General features: G+C 40.7%; 2 protein-coding genes across 2 annotated transcripts in view; both read left to right on the forward strand.

Moving 5' to 3' along the window:
- The window catches only part of LOC145992728 (uncharacterized), a 104,461-nt gene extending 90,143 nt beyond the window's left edge, over nucleotides 1-14,318 (forward strand). The window contains exon 4 of the mRNA XM_083129113.1: nucleotides 14,234-14,318. Within this exon, the coding sequence (XP_082985239.1) occupies nucleotides 14,234-14,248 (15 nt within the window). The 3' untranslated portion in view covers nucleotides 14,249-14,318. The remainder of the gene's footprint in view (nucleotides 1-14,233) is intronic.
- Nucleotides 14,253-21,462, forward strand: part of LOC145992467 (uncharacterized) — a 47,178-nt gene continuing 39,968 nt past the window's right edge. Inside the window, exon 1 of the mRNA XM_083128849.1 lies at nucleotides 14,253-15,639. Within this exon, the coding sequence (XP_082984975.1) occupies nucleotides 14,461-15,639 (1,179 nt within the window). The 5' untranslated portion in view covers nucleotides 14,253-14,460. The remainder of the gene's footprint in view (nucleotides 15,640-21,462) is intronic.

Raw genomic sequence — 21,462 nt, forward strand, 5'->3', positions numbered from 1 at the left:
AAATAAGAAACGCAACATTTTATGGTCATCTCCGGGCCGGATTAGTTTACGAAGTGAACAATCTCTGTGAGATATGACGTGTTACGCATATCAGAACAAACGTCTCAACTCGCCCACCATGGAAAGAACGAGTGTTTTCGCGCGGCATCGAAGTGACTTTGTATGCAGTGTTCCAGTTACAGATGTGTACTGACATTCGTCACAGTACTTATTACGTATTACGTGTAATTTTCAATCAGAACCGATATGCGTGTGGTTTGAACAGACATTCCGTATCGTTATCGTGCGTACGTCGAATGTTTTGTTATAAGACCGAATTATACACGATAGTATTCAGTGGACAATAAGTTATCTGTTAACGATAACTCAACATGGGACTGAGTATCATAAATTTGGACAGTTTCGAGCATCCACTACAGTATCCTGCTGTTGGCTGAAGTGACGTCATCGCCAACACCCAGGGAAGCTTCAGATCAAGGTCAGTAGTTAGCTAGGCTCGCACCATATTTTGTTTACTCTTTCCTCACGTACTATTTCCTACATACCTTGCCCTCTTTCCTTCGCGATGGATGAACAGGAGAAAAGAGTGTTGATACGTAGGAGAGCTGGATTTAGGGGCCAGTTAACACGAACACAAGCATTTGTCAATGCCTTTGAAGATACGGGGGAAGTTCAAGAAGTAAGGGTCCGTTTACAGAATTTAACACCTTTGTGGGAAAAATATGATGAAGTTCAAACACGTTTAGAAGTAGAAGATATAAACGAGAATCACGAACCTCACAGGGGGGATTTTGAAGAAGTTTACTACAAGGTACGGGGTAAAATGGAATCCATGATAGAGAAACATAAACAAGCACAAGCTGCACCTACAGATGGATCGGATGTTGTAAACACTGCTTCATCATTAGGCACCAAGCACATCAAATTACCCACGGTATCTTTACCCACGTTTCACGGTAATTATCAGGATTGGTTAGCATATTCAGATGCATTTCAGGCTATAAATAATAATCCGTTGCGCAACAGCCCATGAAGGGCCTAGGCATACCTACCGACTGCCGGTCTCCCTCCCACACTTTCCTTCGTCACCTCTAAGCGTGGAGATCTTCAACCAGTATTGGAATAGTCGGGGGGTCAGCCCGACGTATCCCCAGCCGTTATAGTAGGTCTCCGTGACCGGATTACGCTCACTCACTCGGAGCTCCCCAATTTCCTCACGATGGTGGGTTGCCACCGGCCCTATACGTAGGCCGAATAAATTCCGACCAGAGCCGGATTCGAACCTACGCCGTCCCGCAGCGAACGATCTCAAGACGAGTGAACGCCTTAACCCGCTCGGCTACGGAGGAGGACGCATTTCAGGCTATGGTTCACACAAATGACAATATTCCTAAAATACAGAAATTCCACTACTTGCGTTCATCATTGGAATCTGAAGCAAGAACACTTATCGATACTTTGCCCATGACTGATTCAAATTACGATATTGCATGGCAATTGTTGAAAGATAGGTATGAGAATAAACGACTGATAGCAGCAATTCATGTCAATAACATCTTGCATGTGAAAGCAATTAACAAGGAAAATCCCACAGAATTACGTCAGTTCATCAATGATGCCACAGTAACTTAAATGCTCTTCAAGCTCTTGAATTACAAACACCGTTAGAAGATGTTATTTTGATACATCATTTTTTGGCTCAACTTGATTCTCACACAAGAATCGCGGTTATCCTGGTTGGCGAAAATGGATCTCCCGGCAGTTCCGTCTGGCATCAGCGGATCCTGGCTTCACTCGTTCACGTCTCGCGGTTTCCCATGGACACACAACACACGTGGATATTAAATGTTAATAACTTCTGCTAACTTAGGACGTTGTTTCGGACGATTGACACAGGTGGACGTGTCTGGCGTTATTCTCACATACCACACGTATGTGCACGAATGCGTTGACGGCGAGGGGGAACGACCCCCCTGGGTCTACTCTGCTCTACTCCATGGCTCTAAAGCACTCACTCGAGGAAAAAACAAATCCAGACCACGGGTCTGATCGCGACTCGCAGCTAGGTTGCGCGTAGCTCACACTCCGGTGGCGATTCTAGGCAAACTGTTTTCTCGCTATTCCGAATCATCCCTTTTATTCCAGATTTGAACGTGGTGACGCTCTACCCTCTATGTTTAGGTGTCAATTTATTGTTTCTGGTGCTTTGACCGTTGTCCTCCTATCCTGGTCAATGCTCACTCCGGTCCTTAACCTCTGGTAGCAGCCCCTCGTGCAGAGATTAGGCTGAATCCTCCTCTATTGTGTCAGTCACGGATAGCAAGGCCAACTCACCAGGACACCGTCTCCCATTCAATTCAGCGATGAATCTTTAATAATTCATAACTCCCGTAGTTCTGTTCTGATTAGGCTCAAATCTTGGAATCAGTACTTTCATAATGTGGTCTTCCGCTGGTTAAAATCTCATCCAATTCGGTCCATTGGTTTAGAAGTTGCTCTTTTCCTGCTATTCCCCATAAGAATGCATGTAAATCCGAATTCGGGCGAAAAACGGTGGTTGAGCAAGCTAGTGTTGGCTAAGGCAGTTCGCTAGACACCTGTATTCGTGACGGATATTAATATTACCAATTGTAATTAATTCTTAATAACGGGCAATTAGATTAATTACCAGCTACTCAATATTTGACCGTTATAACTTCACTTACTTGTCTGATACTCCCACGCATCACAGGGAACGTACCTTCTCAAGTTATTCATCACGAACATTGGAACCTACCAACTGACATTGAGTTAGCAGATCCAGATTTCTACAAACCAGAAGGGATAGATCTACTAATTGGATCGGAACTTTACTTGCATTTACTTCTTCCTGAAAGACAAACGAGAGATGAAAACTATCCAGTTCTTCAAAATACTGAATTAGGTTGGATTTTAGCTGGTCGGATGGAACAGCCTGTACAACCTAGTACACCCACAGTAGCATGTTTTGTACGCATGGAGGATAATTTGGATTCTCAATTACGGCGTTTTTTCGAGTTGGAGGAAATGTACTCGAAACCAAAAACAGCTGAAGAAGTAGCTTGTGAAAACCACTTCAATCAACACACCACCAGAGACGAAACAGGGCATTTCATTGTTCGTCTCCCATTTCGATCAGATCATACAGAGCTAGGACATTCATACAACCAGGCATTATTCAGATTACATTAGTTAGAGAAGAGGTTTCAACAACAACCAGAGTTGAATGAGGAGTATGTCAGAATACTCGAGGAGTATGAAGTGTTGGGACACATGAAGCCAGTACAACCAGATCTAAATGAAGCTGATGACTTGTCATACTTTTTACCACATCATCCAGTATTCAAACCTAGCAGCAGCAGCACGAAGACCAGAATTGTTTTTGATGCATCAGCAAAAACAACAAATGGAGTCTCATTAAACGATATACTGATGGTCGGTCCAACCACACATGACGATCTTCAGTCTATAGCTCTTCGCTTCAGAACGCACAAGGTTGTATTTACGGCAGATGCCGAGAAGATGTTCAGACAAATTCTGATTCATCTAGATGACACTAAGTTTCAACGCATACTTTGGAGAAAATCTACAGATATGCCAGTACAAACGTTCGAGCTCACAAGAGTCACATTTGGTTTGACATCATCACCATTTTTGGCGACCAAAACATTGCAGCAGTTAGCTGAAGAGGAAGCAACCAAGTTTCCGAATGCATCCAAAGTTTTACAACGAGATGTTTACATTGATGACCTCCTCACTGGAACCAACAGTATTGAAGAAGCTAGACAATTGCAAGGAGAACTAATCGATTTACTGAATTCAGCAGGATTCACTTTGAAGAAATGGTGTTCTAATCATCCAGAACTTCTTGAAGCAGTACCAGCTACTCATAGAGAAATGCAACTACCATTTCAGTTTGACAAGGGAGCGAGCATTACGGCTTTAGGCCTCACGTGGGATCCAGTCACCAATAAATTGCAAGCAAATAACAAGGAGATAGTGTCATGTTTTGAAGACAACATCACTAAACGACAAGTAGCTTCTATTGTCGCATCAATCTTTGATCCTTTGGGACTAGTGAGTCCAATAGTAATTTCTTACAAGATATTTCTACAACAATTATGGTTCCATAACATGGAATGGGACGATAAGTTACCAGATAAACTCAACATGGAGTGGAAACGTTTGTTTCAACAGTTACCAAACATTAATCAGATACAAGTTAACAGATTTGTGCTAGTTCAAGGAAAAGTGGTTGACATTCAACTCCACGGATTTTCAGATGCATCGCAAGTTGCATATGGCTGTTGTTTGTATCTTAGATCAACAAATGAAAATTGTGAAACCACTGTACATTTACTTTGTTCACGTTCGCGTGTGGCACCTATAAGAAGGATCACTCTTCCTCGTCTTGAATTGTGCGCTGCTTTGTTGCTGGCGAAACTAACACACAAGGTGTTACAACTACTACAATTGGAAGTCAGTAGAATCAATCTATGGACCGATTCGAAGATCGTACTGGCGTGGCTTGCATCACCTGCAAGACGATGGAAAACCTTTGTAGCGAATAGAGTTTCACAAATTCAAGAATGTACTAAGCCTCAGTACTGGAAACATGTAGTGCCAGCTCAGAACCCCGCAGATTTAATCAGCAGAGGGACGAATGTAGACTCACTACACACCTCTCAAATGTGGTTTCATGGCCCTGATTGGCTATCACTTCCAACAACAGCATGGCCTTCGAGTCCAACATCATCAAGGGATGATGACTTCGAACTCGACGAACTTGAAGAACAAAGAACAACTACAGTAAGTCTAGTGACAAATGCACCAACAATAGAATTTATCAGCAGATTTTCGTTGTTATTGAAACTTCAAAGAGTGATTGCATATTGTTTGAGATTTCTACACAATGCAAGGAACAAACAAGAGAAACACATAAGATTATTGTCAGCAAGTGACTTAAGATCAGCGTTGCATACTTGCATTAGAAGCGTGCAACACGAAGTTTATGGCAAGGAAATACGAGAATTGTCTTCTAACAGTCAGGTGTCAAAGGATAGTCAACTTTCAGACTTACATCCTTTCCTCGATGACAAGCAAATACTCAGAGTTGGAGGAAGACTTAGACACTCGCAGCTACCATATGATAGCAAACATCAAATCATATTGCCACCGAAGCATCATTTAACTGAATTGATCATTCTTTCAGAACACCACAGGCTATTACATGCAGGACCGCAACTCCTTATATCTTCATTACGACAGGAGTACTGGATACCAAGAGCCAGACAAGTGGTCAGAGCTATTCTGCACAAGTGCCTCATTTGTTTCAAATTAAGGGCATCTATTTCCAACCAACTCATGGGACAATTACCACCATCCAGAATACAGTCCACTAGAGCATTTCTAAACACTGGAGTTGATTACGCTGGACCAATTATCATCAAGCCGTCAATCACTAGAAGCAAATCAAGGTTGAAAGCATATGTAGCAGTATTTGTATGCTTTGCCACAAAGGCCATACACCTGGAATTGGTCGGAGATCTCAGCACCAAGTCATTCATTGCTGCTTTGCGAAGATTTACGGCACGCAGAGGAAAATGTTTGAACTTGTACAGCGACAACGGAAGAAATTTCGTCGGTGCCAATCATGAATTACAAGACTTGAAGAATTTATTCCAATCATCAGACTTCAGCAAGTCTTTAGAAGACCATGCAGCTCAGGAAGGATTCAAATGGCATTTTCTACCACCCAATAGCCCAAATATGGCTGCACTTTGTGAAGCAGGAGTGAAGTCCATGAAGCATCACCTGAGGAGAATCGTAGGGAACTCTGCTCTCGCTTTCGAAGAACTTGAAACACTCTTAGTTCAAATCGAAGCCTGTCTTAACTCCAGGCCCCTCACAGTATTGTCACATGACCCTACAGATCCCAGTTTTATAACCCCTGGCCATTTCCTTATTGGTGCACCCCTAACTAGTTTTCCTGAGCCTAGTCTAACTAACATCAAAGAATCCAGTTTATCCAGATGGAAGAAATTGCAGCAGATGTACCAACTACTATGGGACCGTTGGTCAAAGGACTACTTGCATTCCCTGCAGCAGAGGACCAAGTGGAACACCCAAAAGAAGAATTTAGAACCAGGAACAGTGGTCTTAGTGAAGAAAGATCACCTACCTCCACTTACATGGAAACTTGCTATAGTTGAACAAGTGCATCCTGGTGCGGATGGACTAGTGCGTGTTGCAACTGTTCGCACTTCATCTTCAACCTATAAACGTCCAGTTAACAAACTAGTGCCTCTTCCAATAGATCATTAGTTGTACTTTTGTTGATCGACTCGATCAAGAGGGGGGACTATGTTTGGGATAGATTAGTGTATGTATTATTATTTGTGTTATCAATGTGTGAAAATTTGTATATTTTAAGTATTCATTATACTTTGTCGCCACTAGGTGGCAGGACAGTGCAGACTGCTTCGGAGACTGTGCAGGGCATGGTACATATCGGGAAATACCCGCACGGTACGAGAGAACAGCGAGACACATTGCTACATGGTGGTCGACTCCATTCCAATGTAGTCCAGTGTCAGTGTACATTAAATAGTGTATATAATCAGTCCAGTGTTTAAATAAGAAACGCAACATTCCTAGTTATACAAGCGATTTCAGGATTAGTGTGTTTCTGCACAGCAACACACACTCAAAAGGCCAAAACATGGATATCGACTGAGCAGATGGTCCCACGAATCACAACTGTTGCCACTTTCAGGTGAATGTGGAGGAGGGGATACAAATTATATACGTATACGTACGTATATAAACACAACTGTTTATTATTATTATTTTATTTATTTGCTTACTTAAACGTCCTCGTTGTCCCCAACGGAGAGTAAACCACAAACGTAAATCTTGGTGTGTTGCCAGAATTAATCATATACAGAGCATTCCCTGACATTCGCTACGAGACTTGGTGGCAAGCGGCCCGGCAGCAACGCTTGTCTTTCCCGGTGAACGGGGTCCGCGACAGTCACTAGAGTCGGCTATTAAAATTACAGTTTTCATATTGTGTACATATTATTAGAATAATTAAATCAAGAAGACTTAGGTGGGCAGACCATGTGGCACGAATGGGAGAGGAAAGAAGAGTTTACAGGATTCTTGTTGGAAACCTGATGGTAAGAGACCTGTAGGAAGGCCAAAACGAAGATGGAGGGACAACGTTGTGATGGACCTAAAGAAAATCGGTAGGGATGGAAAAGAGTATATTGATCTTGCTCAAGATAGGGACAGATGGAAGGCCTGTGTTGCTGCAGCCATGAACCTTCGGGTTAAGAAGGCTAGAGAGTTAGAGTTAGTTAGTACTAACCTTGACTACAGAAGGTGTTGAAAATGATGTCCCTCTACTGCAACACATTTCTGGCATCTCTGAAGGAAGTTGGCATTTACACGTGCAAGTTCGTCTACTGTAATTCTCCCGATTTCTCATACAATACTCTCTTTTAACTCACTAATGGTGTACGGATTGTCTTTGTATACTTTATTTTTTAGATTTCCCCATTTTTCTTTCCACTTTTATTCAGAACTGACCCTGTAACTCTAAACTTTTTTTTACGAGGTTTAATATAGTGGTCTGGTCCTATGTGGTACGGGAACACCAGGAAATTTCGTTGCAAAACGTCATCGCACTTCTCGAAAATTCCTCTTTCCGAAGTAACACTCGACAACATAAATTCTTTGTTGTAATGTAAACTTTTGTGGTGCCATATTAAGCCACAATCTTCAACACACGGACAAGACACAACACAACTTCCGAGGGAGGATTATACTGGTGTCAGTCTGCAACGTCAACAGAAAGGGAGAGGGTGAGAGGGTGTGGAATGAAATTTTTGAGGGGCGCGGTGTTGAAAATAAAGAAAACATGAAACATGCATGCATGTTTTAGCCACTAAATGAAATTCCAATAATATACCAATAAAAGTGGATAAAACTAGCAAAGGGTGTCCCGGGTTCGATACCCGATGAAGGCACAGAGTAGTTTGGAACCCACTTTGAACTATAGGTCCAGACTTACTGTGCATAAAGTGGACTTAAAACTCCAACTGTTTCACTCTTGCTCGGTTTTAGTACAAGACATGTTTAGAAATTTGATTGATTGATCGAGTTGGTGCTTAAGTACACTTTGTGCACAGTAAGGCTAATTGAGACTGGACCTACAGTTTAAAGTGGGATCCGAACCACTATATGCCTTCACCGGGAATTGAACCCAGTACCGCTGATTACAAGGCAACAATGCTACCACTGCGCCATCGGAGAGGGCAAAAATTTGAAAAGAACAGCTTGTTGAAGGGAGGCCAATGACATACATGGAAGATTGGAGGATTTTTTCCAAGGAGAGACAAGCAAGGTATTTTCCCACGGGATGGGAGGGAATATGTTTCAGAAAATTGATAAGACACATTTGACTTTTTAGCCAATAAAAAAAATTGAAAATTAAGAATTCTATTTACAACCTTTCTACCTGCATATTTAAATTTCATCACGATCGGAGGATTTTTAAAATTTTTTGGATATCTTGTTTGAAAAATGCAAAAAACGGCACTTTTTTATTCTCAAGACGAATAAAAATCGAAAGCATACTCGGAAAAGAATTGGTTACTATAGCTTAACACAGAATTGAAACAGTCAAATTTTGATGTAACTCGTTTTTATGTAAGTCTACTGATTAATTTTTAATTGGAGTCCAAAACTCGAGTATACATAGCTTTTGATCCGATAGTAGGTAGAGAACAAAAACGGTGTATTACAATGCAAAGGATAACATAAAACACCTGACACTGAGCTATAGGCATTTATCGACAAACACAGACTACGTGAAACATAAGAAGAAACAATTCTTAACAACAATGCTGACGAAAGAAAGACAATGGCGGATTGCCTTTATAAACTACCGACAGTACAGGAAAGAAATCGGCAATCAGTGTTTGCCTGATGTAAACAATAACAGAGGTCTCACTTTAGAACGTAACATTCGGCCCTTAATATCATGAGATAAATTTAGCATGGCACGCTAAGAGGAGTTGTTGTCGAGTTGGTGTTTTAAGTCCACTTTATGCACAGTAAGGCCAATAGGGACTGGACCTACAGTTTAAAGTGGGATCCGAACCACTATGTGCCTCCACCGTTTTTGGCACTCTAAATGGGTGCGTAAGAAAATTAAAAGGTGCGCAAACACGTCTTCGCACCTCCCCACCGGCACTGACAAAGAAAGGGTAGTTCAGAGTTGCCAAGCATCTGGTCTGACCACTCTCTCCCCACTTAAACAGGACAGGGAGGGGGCAGGCGGGCGCCGTTTTTGTTCGGTTCGTTTTTTATCAAGGGTAGTAAAATACTCATTGCAGTTCATTCCATCAATGCTTGCGTCAGTAACATCTCTATAAGCAAAGGACAATTTGATCAAATCTCAATGTTTTCGTACTTCATTACGTACTCTATTAACTAAAGTAATTATTGTTAATATTATTATTATTAATTATTATTATTAATATACATATTCTTTTTAAGTACAGTTTATGCCTAGAAAGGGTAATCGGGATTGAACCTACAATTTAAAGTGGGATCGGCAGGCGCGGCTCGTGCATAATTTTCCTGGGGGTTCACCAAAATTATGCAAAGTGGACTTATCTAAACCTTTTGAGACACTACACGCTTTTGTTCGTAGAGATAGTACTGGGAAAATTTTCAAATTTTGGCCGGTAGATTACTGACAAAGTTAATTTGCTTTATGTTCAGATAACAGTGACAGCACCAAGGAGTGTGTGTGTAGGGGGCGATCATTTTAATTTAAGATTTTCGTATGGTATTGTATTTAGGGGAATCTCAGAATTCAGAAAATATTCTCGCCTCAATTTTGCCTCTTCCACTCTTGCCAACTCTTTTCTGGTCCCACCACTGTCAAATAGACTATATTATTGAAACTGGATCCTGAACCTACAGTTAAAAATACAAATCTCTGCCTCCTAAAATGAGTATGTATCAGTAATCGAACCCAAGACCCCTTGATTACAAGATAATTCTTATATAACTATTCGAAAGTATATCGCTAAATCAAAGCGATTCGATTCTATTCTATGCAATATGTTAACTTCTGGCACAGCAACAACTACACTCCTTCCAATACACAATCCACTTCACTCCACTCAACGTATCACCACGCCAAATATATTTCAATCATCAGCCACGCACTTCAAAACAAACTAACAAGTATGAGACAATGACACGTAGCAAAGTCAATCGCGCGCGTCCCCTCGAACACCCTCTCGCGCTAGAGTATAACTGATCGCACGAAACCCAAACAACTTTTTGGTCGTCTTCTGACGTAAGTGCGAAATGCCTTCATTGTTAGGTTAGGCTTGAATAAACAGTAAATACTACATTTTTGGTCAAGCACGGTAAAGAAACCGAAAATTGCAGTGTATATATTCTAAGACAACTAAACCTAAAAAGCCTAACATGTCAACGAAAGAATTTAGCCTGACGTAAGAAGACCAAAAGGTTGTTTAAGTCTTGTCCGATAAGCGACCACTCGCCCTCGCGCTATTTTTGACTTTTCGGCTCCTTCCACCTGAAGTGTTTCCATCTTAAGGAAGAAAACTCTGAATGTGTAGGCAAGTTGTTTTCTATCATATTTATCTTATTTGTCCCATCATCTTTACTTCTAGCTTTCGTTTGGGGTCACCTCTACATTTATATTACACCCTCTTCATTAATCTAATAAGTCTTGTAAAATATAAAAATACAAAGAGAATGCCAAATGAATTCAAATTGAAACACATAGTGCAACACTGGAAGAGAGAAGAGCGTGATTCACTCCAGCCCGCTGGTGATCCTACGAACTGCGCATGTCCGTTTTGACGCGACGACCTTCCTGGAGTATCAGACTGCATGTATTTTCGCCATATGTACGCGTCGAGCTTCTGCTAGCCGTCCTATGCTTTTGGCATGGTAGGGGTTGCCTTGCGGAGGTTCAGCGGAGGCTTTGCACGAAACGGAACTACAGGGGAGCAGAGTGGCTTTGGCCCGCGGTTTCTCCTTCTCACTAAGAGAATCTGGCACTCTACGCTTATGAACATCTCAGTTATTGTTTATTTTGCATATTACTGGGGGTTCACTGCACATTTGCGCTATACAGCCAACCGCGCCTGGGGATCGGAACCACAATGTGCCTCAACCGGGTAACGAACTCTGGACCCCTTGATTACACTACGTCCTGGAGAGAGAGATTCTAAAATGGCAAATTAGGTTGCTCAATGGGTTAACACTCGTATTGTAACTGTGAATAGTACAGAGTATACAGAATATAAGAATCGCCTTGTAAACTGGCGATATGCAGTGGAGGTGCACTATACATTGGTTCGAATATTATATTATATAATATGTAATATATTATATTAATAACTTACTTTCTGTCCTCCAAAATCTGGGGAGAGGTTAGTTCAGTGTTATACGATGCCAGGGTTTCCGGGTTTGAATCCCGGCCTAGGCATGAGTGTCCGTTCCTATTTTTTTTTAATCACCACACATCCGCACCGTCGCGGTTAAATAAAGTTGCAGAAAAGCGCTTCCTAATAAAATTATTAAACACTGTGAAAAAGTAATTCACGGACTGAAACTTCTTTCTTAAAATGTGCCAGCCACACTTCTGTTTAATTACGTTGATTTTAAGAATAACTTTAAAAACATATTATTTTTAAATTTATAAAGTGCTTAATTTTATTACAAAGCGAAATGAAATAGAATGTTTATGGATTAACGAGGAAAGAATCTGATTCCAATATTTCAACTGATTTCACAGTCGAATAATCATTACTGACTGAGGGAGCTTAGGGTGGCAGTTGCCCCCCACTTTTAGCCACTTTTGCTCTGACACTATGCTAAAGCTTATCTATAAAGGAAAAGTAAAGTTCCTTTACCGAACCCAGTTTTGGAACAGAATCGCCGCTACTGTCAACAGCATGCCTTGCAACACACACCACCATCCTGAACCCAAAGGAAAGTTCCCTACCTGACCACCTTTAGTTGTCTTTGTTACGCTGTGAAGTGGAAATGGAGACTTGCTACTCCTTGCCGCAAGCCTGTCTTTCATCCCTCCCTCATGTATATGCCAGTGGGCGATGCACTGACCATACCTAGGGGACGATTCGTTGCTGCCACTCGAGAAGAGGGAAAACATGTCCCATGTACTAAGTTAAAAATAATTGAGTCGCCGTAGTTTTCTGGTTTTCGATATCATAGTCTGCTCCAATTGTTCTCACGGTGCCACTAGCGTAAGCAGGATTTTTGTTCTGGATGGGCTGAAATTGTAAAGGTGTATAGTTCTAGAATTGTGGGATACCGAATAAAATATATAGGTTATCGTACATTTTGAACTTTTCACTCTATTAAAACTGTACTCGAAGGCATTTTCTTAAAATTTCTGGAGTGCAGTAGCCCCATCAGATTCCCCCTGCGTATGCCAGTGCAAGGTGCTATGCCCCACAGGAAATCGAAACCCTTATTGCTCGCACAAAATCATGCGTGTCGTGTCGTTTCAGTGTGAAATCCCCCTGTAACGTGCTTCTTGAAAGCAAACATTTTGAACTGAAGCGACACAAGCTACATTTGTAGCTTGGACTGGACTATGTTCTCAATACGGTGCATCGTGTCACCTGTTTCTGTTGTTCCCGCACACGCAATGAATGTTTTGCATTAGATTGAAGGGTCTCGTGTTGCTTGGGTGTGAAATCACCATGTCGCTCGGGCTGTGCATCAAATTGACTCGGTGTGTTCACGCATGCGTGGTGTGTGTGTTGCTTTATTGAACATACACATAGGCCTACATGTCACTTGAACTGGGCTTTCTCATTGGGAGATTTCACATCGAAGTTACACGTGGTGCTTGAGAATCTCACCAGTCGAACTCAGTCTTCTGGGGCTACCGCTAAGGTGTGAAACATTGATATTGGTTGATAAGTTCCAAAGCAACATGTGTTGTGTGTCGCTTTGGTCTGAAAGCTGCTTGACATCTTCATGTGTCCGAACCATATCATCTGTGCCTGATCTATTCTGTCCTGAATGCTAGATAGTGTACGGAATTTAGAGCTTCTTCACTCGAGGCAAAACTATCGGTATACACTCGAAGCCCAGTAGTGCATATATAACCATAATTTGTCTGCGATAGTGGACCCTCAAATATGGATTCTGACGTGAAAGACACAGTGAAATAGAAACTAAAGTAAACATAGTCATCATCTGTTAAAATATAGTTTAGTCTATCTCACCAATACATAGCGATATATGAAAATGAAATAGACTATTATGGGCTGAAACTACCAGGGAAGATTTTTCATACATATTTATACGATTATCATCACATTGAAATGATATTTGATTCTATACACTCAATCATGAGTGTCTCCAACGAGTATGAGGGAGCAAAAGTGGCCTCACGCAGTACTCTTAAAGTGTAATGTGTACAGTAGTTCAACTATATTCCAAGATCTGCTGCTGCAGATAATGGCAAGACTTTGTATGATTTAAAATATAGCTCACACGTTATGCCAACATGATTTATTTTAAATAATGTAACTGCCCTGCACTTTATTTTATTGGCATTTGTGGCACATATTTGATTTTTATACAATATCATCTTTTTCAAACAGTCATCGTTAGTTAAATAAAAAGATGGATGCTAAGTCAGGGTTTGCACTATCTATAAGCTGCTTTTCATTTACATAAAGTGTAATTGATAAAAAGTGTGGACAGTGGAGGACTAACGTATGTCTGTATATGTGAACGATTGTATCTCTCAATAAACAGCAAATCAGAATTACATATAGCATTACTGGCAGATGTATCAAATTTGAGTTTTTTCCCTCAAAATTTAGTACAGCTTGGGAATTTTAGCTAGTGGTTCATTCCAACTGGATCTTTACAGTTCATAAATACACCATTTTAGGTGTATTTTACAAAGTGAAGAGGTTACATTTAGAGAATTTGACCAAATTTTCTCGGGTTACCAGCCAGGCTAATTCAACATTAGTGTCCAGAATACTTCCTCGAATCACGTCACCAGAAAAGCTACAATTCCTAATTTAAAGAAGTGTGTGTATTTTTATAAATTGTTTCCAATAACAGGTATAATTAATTGCAGACAACCTGCTTTCCTTTACAGAAAAAAGTGACCTGATAGATTTAATATTACGCCATGTAAACCACCCACCTGGTTATGAGCCTCCGTTTGCAGGAAGAGCCCGAAGATTCTCAGATCCCTCGGCAGTTCCGAGGGCTCAACAAGATCCAAGCTTCTCCAACTCACCAACAGCATACAGTTACTTAGTTTCCCAGATACCTAGTGACTATGTGAGACTTAATCCTGGCGTAAGCACAAGTAGTGATCTGATGTTTACACGTGGAGATGAGAACATGGGACCAAAGTATACTCCACCTGAAAACGACGACAATCGGTCTCGTTCGAGTAGGCCTGAAAGTAGTTATGAGCCTCCGTTTGCAGGAAGAGCCAGAAGATTCTCAGATCCCTCGGCAGTTCCGAGGGCTCAACAAGATCCAAGCTTCTCCAACTCACCAACAGCATACAGTTACTTAGTTTCCCAGATACCTAGTGACTATGTGAGACTTAATCCTGGCGTAAGCACAAGTAGTGATCTGATGTTTACACGTGGAGATGAGAACATGGGACCAAAGTATACTCCACCTGAAAACGACGACAATCGGTCTCGTTCGAGTAGGCCTGAAAGTAGTTATGAGCCTCCGTTTGCAGGAAGAGCCAGAAGATTCTCAGATCCCTCGGCAGTTCCGAGGGCTCAACAAGATCCAAGCTTCTCCAACTCACCAACAGCATACAGTTACTTAGTTTCCCAGATACCTAGTGACTATGTGAGACTTAATCCTGGCGTAAGCACAAGTAGTGATCTGATGTTTACACGTGGAGATGAGAACATGGGACAAAAGTATACTCCACCTGAAAACGACGACAATCGGTCTCGTTCGAGTAGGCCTGAAAGTAGTTATGAGCCTCCGTTTGCAGGAAGAGCCAGAAGATTCTCAGATCCCTCGGCAGTTCCGAGGGCTCAACAAGATCCAAGCTTCTCCAACTCACCAACAGCATACAGTTACTTAGTTTCCCAGATACCTAGTGACTATGTGAGACTTAATCCTGGCGTAAGCACAAGTAGTGATCTGATGTTTACACGTGGAGATGAGAACATGGGACCAAAGTATACTCCACCTGAAAACGACGACAATCGGTCTCGTTCGAGTAGGCCTGAAAGTAGTTGCTCCGGAGAAGAAACGAGGGAGGATGTCTCAGACTGTGATGTGGAAGAAGGAAGTGACGATGGTGCAGAGGAGATCGTAGAAATAATGGACAGGCAAATTGCGGAGCAGAGTGTAGAGGAGAGTAGTGCTGAAGAAAAAGTGGAAATGAGTGCAGAGCGGTGTGAGGTGATCGAACTCAGTAGTAGTGATGAGGAATCTCAGGAATGGATGGAAAGTGCTCCCAAGGTGGAACCCCTCATTGAGGAAGTGGAGGAAGAGGAGGAGAAAACTGCCAATTCTCAGGTAACTTTTATAAATGCCCTTGTTATGGTATAAATTTTGGTAAATTTACCTTTGCTCATCTTTCTCTAAAATTATGACCCAATTTTTTGGGTATGTAGGAAAACATTCCACGAAAAATAAGAAATTGAAGCCATGTGAGTCATACTGTGATTCAGTAGTAGTAGCAAGAAAATGAATGCTTTGTTCTTAGGACAGTCTCAATCAAGTCTATACATTTTGAACCCTTCAATTTCAACATGTCTATCTGGAATGGAAATATCTAGTCAAGTCTCGGTGATTTGCGATGCATGTGAAGTTGATTACATATGAAGCTGCGATTTCATCTATTTTGTTCTTTAGGTGGCTAATATTGATGTAGCCCATCGTGATATTTTCTGTATTTTTGGGAAAGCATGGTCTTCTACATGCGGATACAAGCTTATCATTCTAATGAATGGTGGGATCGAACCTGCCACTCCCAATAGATTTATGGGTGATGTAGCTAATCATCATTCAGTCTCATTAATGATGAGAGCACTTGTCATGATGACAATTTGGATGCTTGGCAACAAGAGGCAAAACTGAAATAGAATACCTTACAAACTACGTAGAAATGGCAAATAGTCACTCGTTGGATTTTATGACTTTCGAACCTGAATAGTACATAGTAAGTATTAGGATAAATACTTGTGTAGACTTACAATGGATGGTCAAATCAGTAGCGAAGTGTAAAGTGAAACTGTGCTTTCTCCAGGCTTCTTAGCTAGTTCAGTTCAGTCAGGGTGACCACTATCCTTCCCAATTCTCCTAAGACCTCTTCCCTGTTTCCAATCAATTCGAAAAATGAGCCCTCTGCCAGCCTGTCCGCTTCTCTAAAAAACCCTGTCATTGGAGAATTCCTATTTGCTGATACATGAGTTTTTACCTTCCTATTATTGTAAACATAGTGCTAGCTGTTTACCTGTTGTAAGTCTGTTACCTCAATACATCAGGAAGTCTGCTTAACACTAGACTGTGCATAATTCAAACACCTGAGAGGAGTGAACAGCTGGTGTAAATTAGTAAGTATACCAAATTTGAAACAAATTGGAGATATTTCCGTTACTGAAAATTAACGTAACCTATCCTTACCGTCAATGATTCGTTCAACGAACATACAATCGACAATATGTAACATGCCATTTTCTCACATACAAATGAACGCTCCATGCAACTGGTATAACTTTTGGCACAACACTCTAGGAACCGCACTGTTGCTAAACTTACCTCTATTCGAAGCCACACTCCACAACCTCTTCTCCCTACGTATCCTCATCGTCACTGTAAATAATTGCTCCACATTAACGATCTTTTCACTCCTTCCCTCCTCCATTCTTCCACGATCAATGATCTCCAAGTGACAAATTAACAATGTCGTAATGCTGTAGACAGCATAACGAATACCGATCTTCAATTGTTGACATCATCAAATATGGCTACCATAATAGTGTATCGACAATCATACCGTTAATAATTGCACATAATTTCGCAATTTCTATATGCCAGCACCAAATTTCAACTTGATATTCATCATTAGGAGGCCAAAGTTAGTGAGTATCTCGAATTTGAAAGTAATCAAATGAACTCCCCATATTGTTAAATCATACCGTTAAATAAAATAAAGAATAATCCTATGGATTGATACGTTCTGCCGCTCAGGGGAAATTTTCTACTTTGAAAATTTAGTTTCGAAAAATCTCCATGATGATTCAAGTTGGCTGATGGTTCGACGTGCTGACCTCCCGTCACCCCATTACCGGTTGAAAATCTCCACACCTCTAAGCAAGATTGTGGGAAGGAGACTGGAAGTCTGGAGATCTGCCTAGGCCCTTCAAGGGCTGTCGAGACATGGGTTTTATATATTACATATAGATGTATGTTTTTTTGTAGAAAGGCTTTTTCTGGTAAACATCGTTGTAAAATACTTGAATAGTTTTGATTAAAGCAAATAAAAAAATGTATGGCCACGGTGGCTCAGTCGGTAACGTGTCTGACTACCATACTGAAGGTCCAGGGTTTGATCCCTGGCTGGTTTAAATCCGGAAACTTATCTAACGTTGGAAACGGCCCCGGTGCCCACCCACTTTACCTTTTTCTTTTTTATGTAAATATACGGTTTTCTGTTTCTCATACTGTATATATGAACCTACTATGGAAATGTTTGTTGGGTGTGTTAAAGAAACGAAAATAATTTCAGTAACTTTCTCCCAGTGAAAATAAAACATTCTGGTTGTAGTACATAATTGTAACTTAAAATATTTGATACAGTTTTTGTAGCTGAATTTTGGTGATTTTTAATTATATTTTGCAAAATATAAGCTACCATGTTTATTTAGAGTTTAATTATAATGACACTATTTACAGTTTAACATGATTAGTATTTTGTATGTTATTCTACACAAAACTTTTGTTGTTTTTGCCTATAAAAATTATTGCATTTTAAATCAAGAGAAATTTAAGTGTGCTTACAGTAAACATATTAAATTTCCTTTTGTATGAGCTTCACCCCATCAGTACACGTATTTTTTTTCCTTTATTTTCCTTTCTTAGGACCTAATAAACATCATTACAAAGTACATTACGAGATTAAAATACTTTCACCAAAAGTGATTCTGATATTTACAAAATCCTTATGTTCATTATTCTATAAATTATTTCTTTAAAGTGATTTAAATCAGTGATTTGTTTTTATAAAATCAGCACATTTAAGTCAATCTACCTTGCCTTGGCCGTAGGAGAAAAGGAGATGGTGGCAATTCTTGTCCAACATCTTTCAGGGATGTCCAGCAAACTATCTGGCACTGACACCGCAAAACTTTGATCTTTTGCCTTCCTACATTAGAAACAAAAGAACTCATGATTAATAAGATGACAGTAATACGGTCCGCCACTGGTGTGGGAGCCCACCCCATCGGGTTGCATGAAAATCCCATCCATGTCCCTCATGTCAACCAACTTCCTCAAACTAACCGATTTTCACACAACGACCGTACAGTGTCCCAGGATATTTCATGTGAGCCTTGTGAAGCGCTAATCTTGGTAACGAGAAAGAGTAAGCCCCATATATATATAAAATCAAAGAAGGAGAAAGGAAACACTCACCGGACAGTGGAAAAATTCAAAATTTTTGCTAGCTTAGTAGCATCATCGGTGTGAGATGAGAGAGACTGAACCGGAAGTTGGGGCCCTGCAGAGTTGCCAGGTCCCCATCGAAGAAGAAGCGGTGCGTAGAATGAAAAAACACTGTTTCGTCACAAGGCTCGTCGAAAACTGTGTGTGTGTAGGATGAGTTGGGAAAGAGGGCGACAGGGATGGGGAGGGACCTCTGGCTTGGGAGGGACGGTGGGTGAGGGGTGGGCATTACTGGGTGGCCTTGTTCAGGCCAGGTGAAGTGGTTGCACTCATGGCCGATATATAGGCCTCTCCCATCTTTTGGGAACAGAGGTGTTGGCTGGTTGGGGTAGGAGATGGATGATCGCTACCCGGAAGCAGTCGTTGAAACTGATGTTGTGGTGGTTGGTGTGGACGGTGACAGTGAGGTCCAGGTTGTGGGTGGAGGAACGGTGGTTATTGATGCGGAGGTTGAGGGTCGTTGATGTTTCCCCCAGGTAAAAATCACCACAGATGTTGCAGGTGAGGATGTAGATAAGGTTTGAGGCATGGCAGGTCCCTTTGGGATGGAGGGCAAATTTGCCAGTGGCTGTGTGTACCTGGATGGTGTGAGAGGTAATGAGGATGGGGCAGGTTTTGCACCTAGGGAGGTTGCATTTGTGGGCAGGGGGGTGTTGGGTGTGTGGTGAAGGAGTGTTATGGTCCAGGATATTTTGGAGGTTGGGGGGGCATTTGAAAACCACTCTGGGCTTGTCGGGAAATATGTTTTTGCTTTCAGGATCACTGTGGAGAATTGGGAGAAGAGAGTGTAGTGTGTGCCTGATTTTGTTGAGGTGGGGATGATATTGGGTGATGAGTGCAGGTGGGTTGGTGGCAGCAGGTTTCTTGGTGGTAGTGGTGTGTGAGGCAGCTCGTGATATTTGTTTCGTGACCAGGATGGAGGGATATCCACGGTTGACCAGGGCTTGGTGTTGCACCTTTTTAACCAACTAGAAGAATCTCGACCCACAAAGATACTAGAGACATCCAGAGACCTGCACAAGACCCGGAAAAAAACAGTCTGCAAGGAGGCACGCCTACAATACACACACGTCAAACCCAGGTGTTCAACATCGCGCAAGCGAGCTTCACGTCACAGTTGTGCACAGGCATCGATGCCTGCCAGGTAATTCTATTACCCGGGTCTTAAGAATACCCATGAGACTCGATGTAGTACTTGCAGGTAGATGCGAGCACTACTGTCAGTGTTGCCAACGGTCATTATATTTCACTACGCATGGAAATATTTGAATTTCTGCTAGGCGTAGGTGCCTTGAAACCTTTTCTTTATCTGGCTTTATATTCTAGTCTAACGTTATAATTTTAATGAATGCGTCAAATCAGAGGCGGGCAAAAAGTCAAAATAATTCTCATTTCTCATGTGTAACATTAACGCAAAAATTGCTTGGACATTTTTATCCATTTATTATTTTCTTGAATAAAAAGCACTTTGTCTTGGCTTTTCTTCTGTCTCGTGACCTTGCATAGCCTACTCGATTTTAATATGTTAATGATAAAGCACCTCAAACTGCTACGGAGCAAAGTATGGGGCATTTAAATGCTTCCGGTGTTTTAAACTGAAGAAGGGTATGGATAATATTAGCAGTTCTTCCTTCCTTCCTACAACTTCAGATGCAGCTATTGCCCTCTGTTACGGGCACGAAGAAGATTTATGTTCCGAATTTCCTGATCAAGTTCTACATTTCAGGAATGTGCTTAAATCTGAAATCAAGTGCTTTGGCAAAGTTTCTTCTCCTTGATAGCTCTACACTAGTTTCCAATGTTCTCTGTATCCTGTACCACCTTCTGTTTGTTTCCTACTCTTCAAGTAACAACCACGAAAAAAAAGAACCATCTTTCTCAAAATTGAAACTTTGGAAGGTAGTGTCGAATGGTATGATTCAGCCCAAATTTAGCGGACTCAGTAATCTCACTCTTGAACGAGACAGTAATGTAAAAGTGTCATTCGTTGCCCAGAAGCCAGCTTTCTGTTAAACAAGGTGGTTTGATTTAAATCAACATTTAAATTGGGGAATTCTATTTTAAAAAATCACTTATTGAAATCACTTTAAATAAAATTACATAATAATGTACACAAGAAATTTGTAGATATCAGAATAACTTTTTGTGAAAGTATATTAATCTCTTAATCATTTAATGGTGTTTATTATGCTCTAAGAAAGGAAATAAAGGAAATATATACTGATGGGGTGAAGCACATACGAAAGTAAATGTAACTTGTCATCTGAAAAAGAAACACTTAAATTTCTCTTGATTTAAAATTCAAAATTTTTTATAAGCAAAAATAGCACATTTTTTAAATAGAATAATTTACAAAATACTAATCGAGTTAAACTGTAAATAGTGTCATTTTCATTATACTGTAAATAAATATGGCAGCTGATATTTGGCTAACTATCATTAAAAACACTAAAATTTGGCTACAAAGACTGTAAAAATTATTTTATGTTAAAATTATAAAGTACATGCAGAATTTATTATTTTCACTGTAAGAAAAGTTACTGAAATTATAGTAGTTTCATTAACACACTCAACAAACCTTTTCATATTAGGTTCATTACGTTCAGTTCCAGAAACAGAGAAATGCATGTTTACATGTAATTTGTTATTAGCTTTAATCAAACTGTTTAAATA

Source organism: Lepisma saccharinum, chromosome 9 (genome assembly GCF_977018435.1).
Source record: "Lepisma saccharinum chromosome 9, izLepSacc3.1, whole genome shotgun sequence".
Taxonomy (NCBI): Eukaryota; Metazoa; Arthropoda; class Insecta; order Zygentoma; family Lepismatidae; genus Lepisma; species Lepisma saccharinum.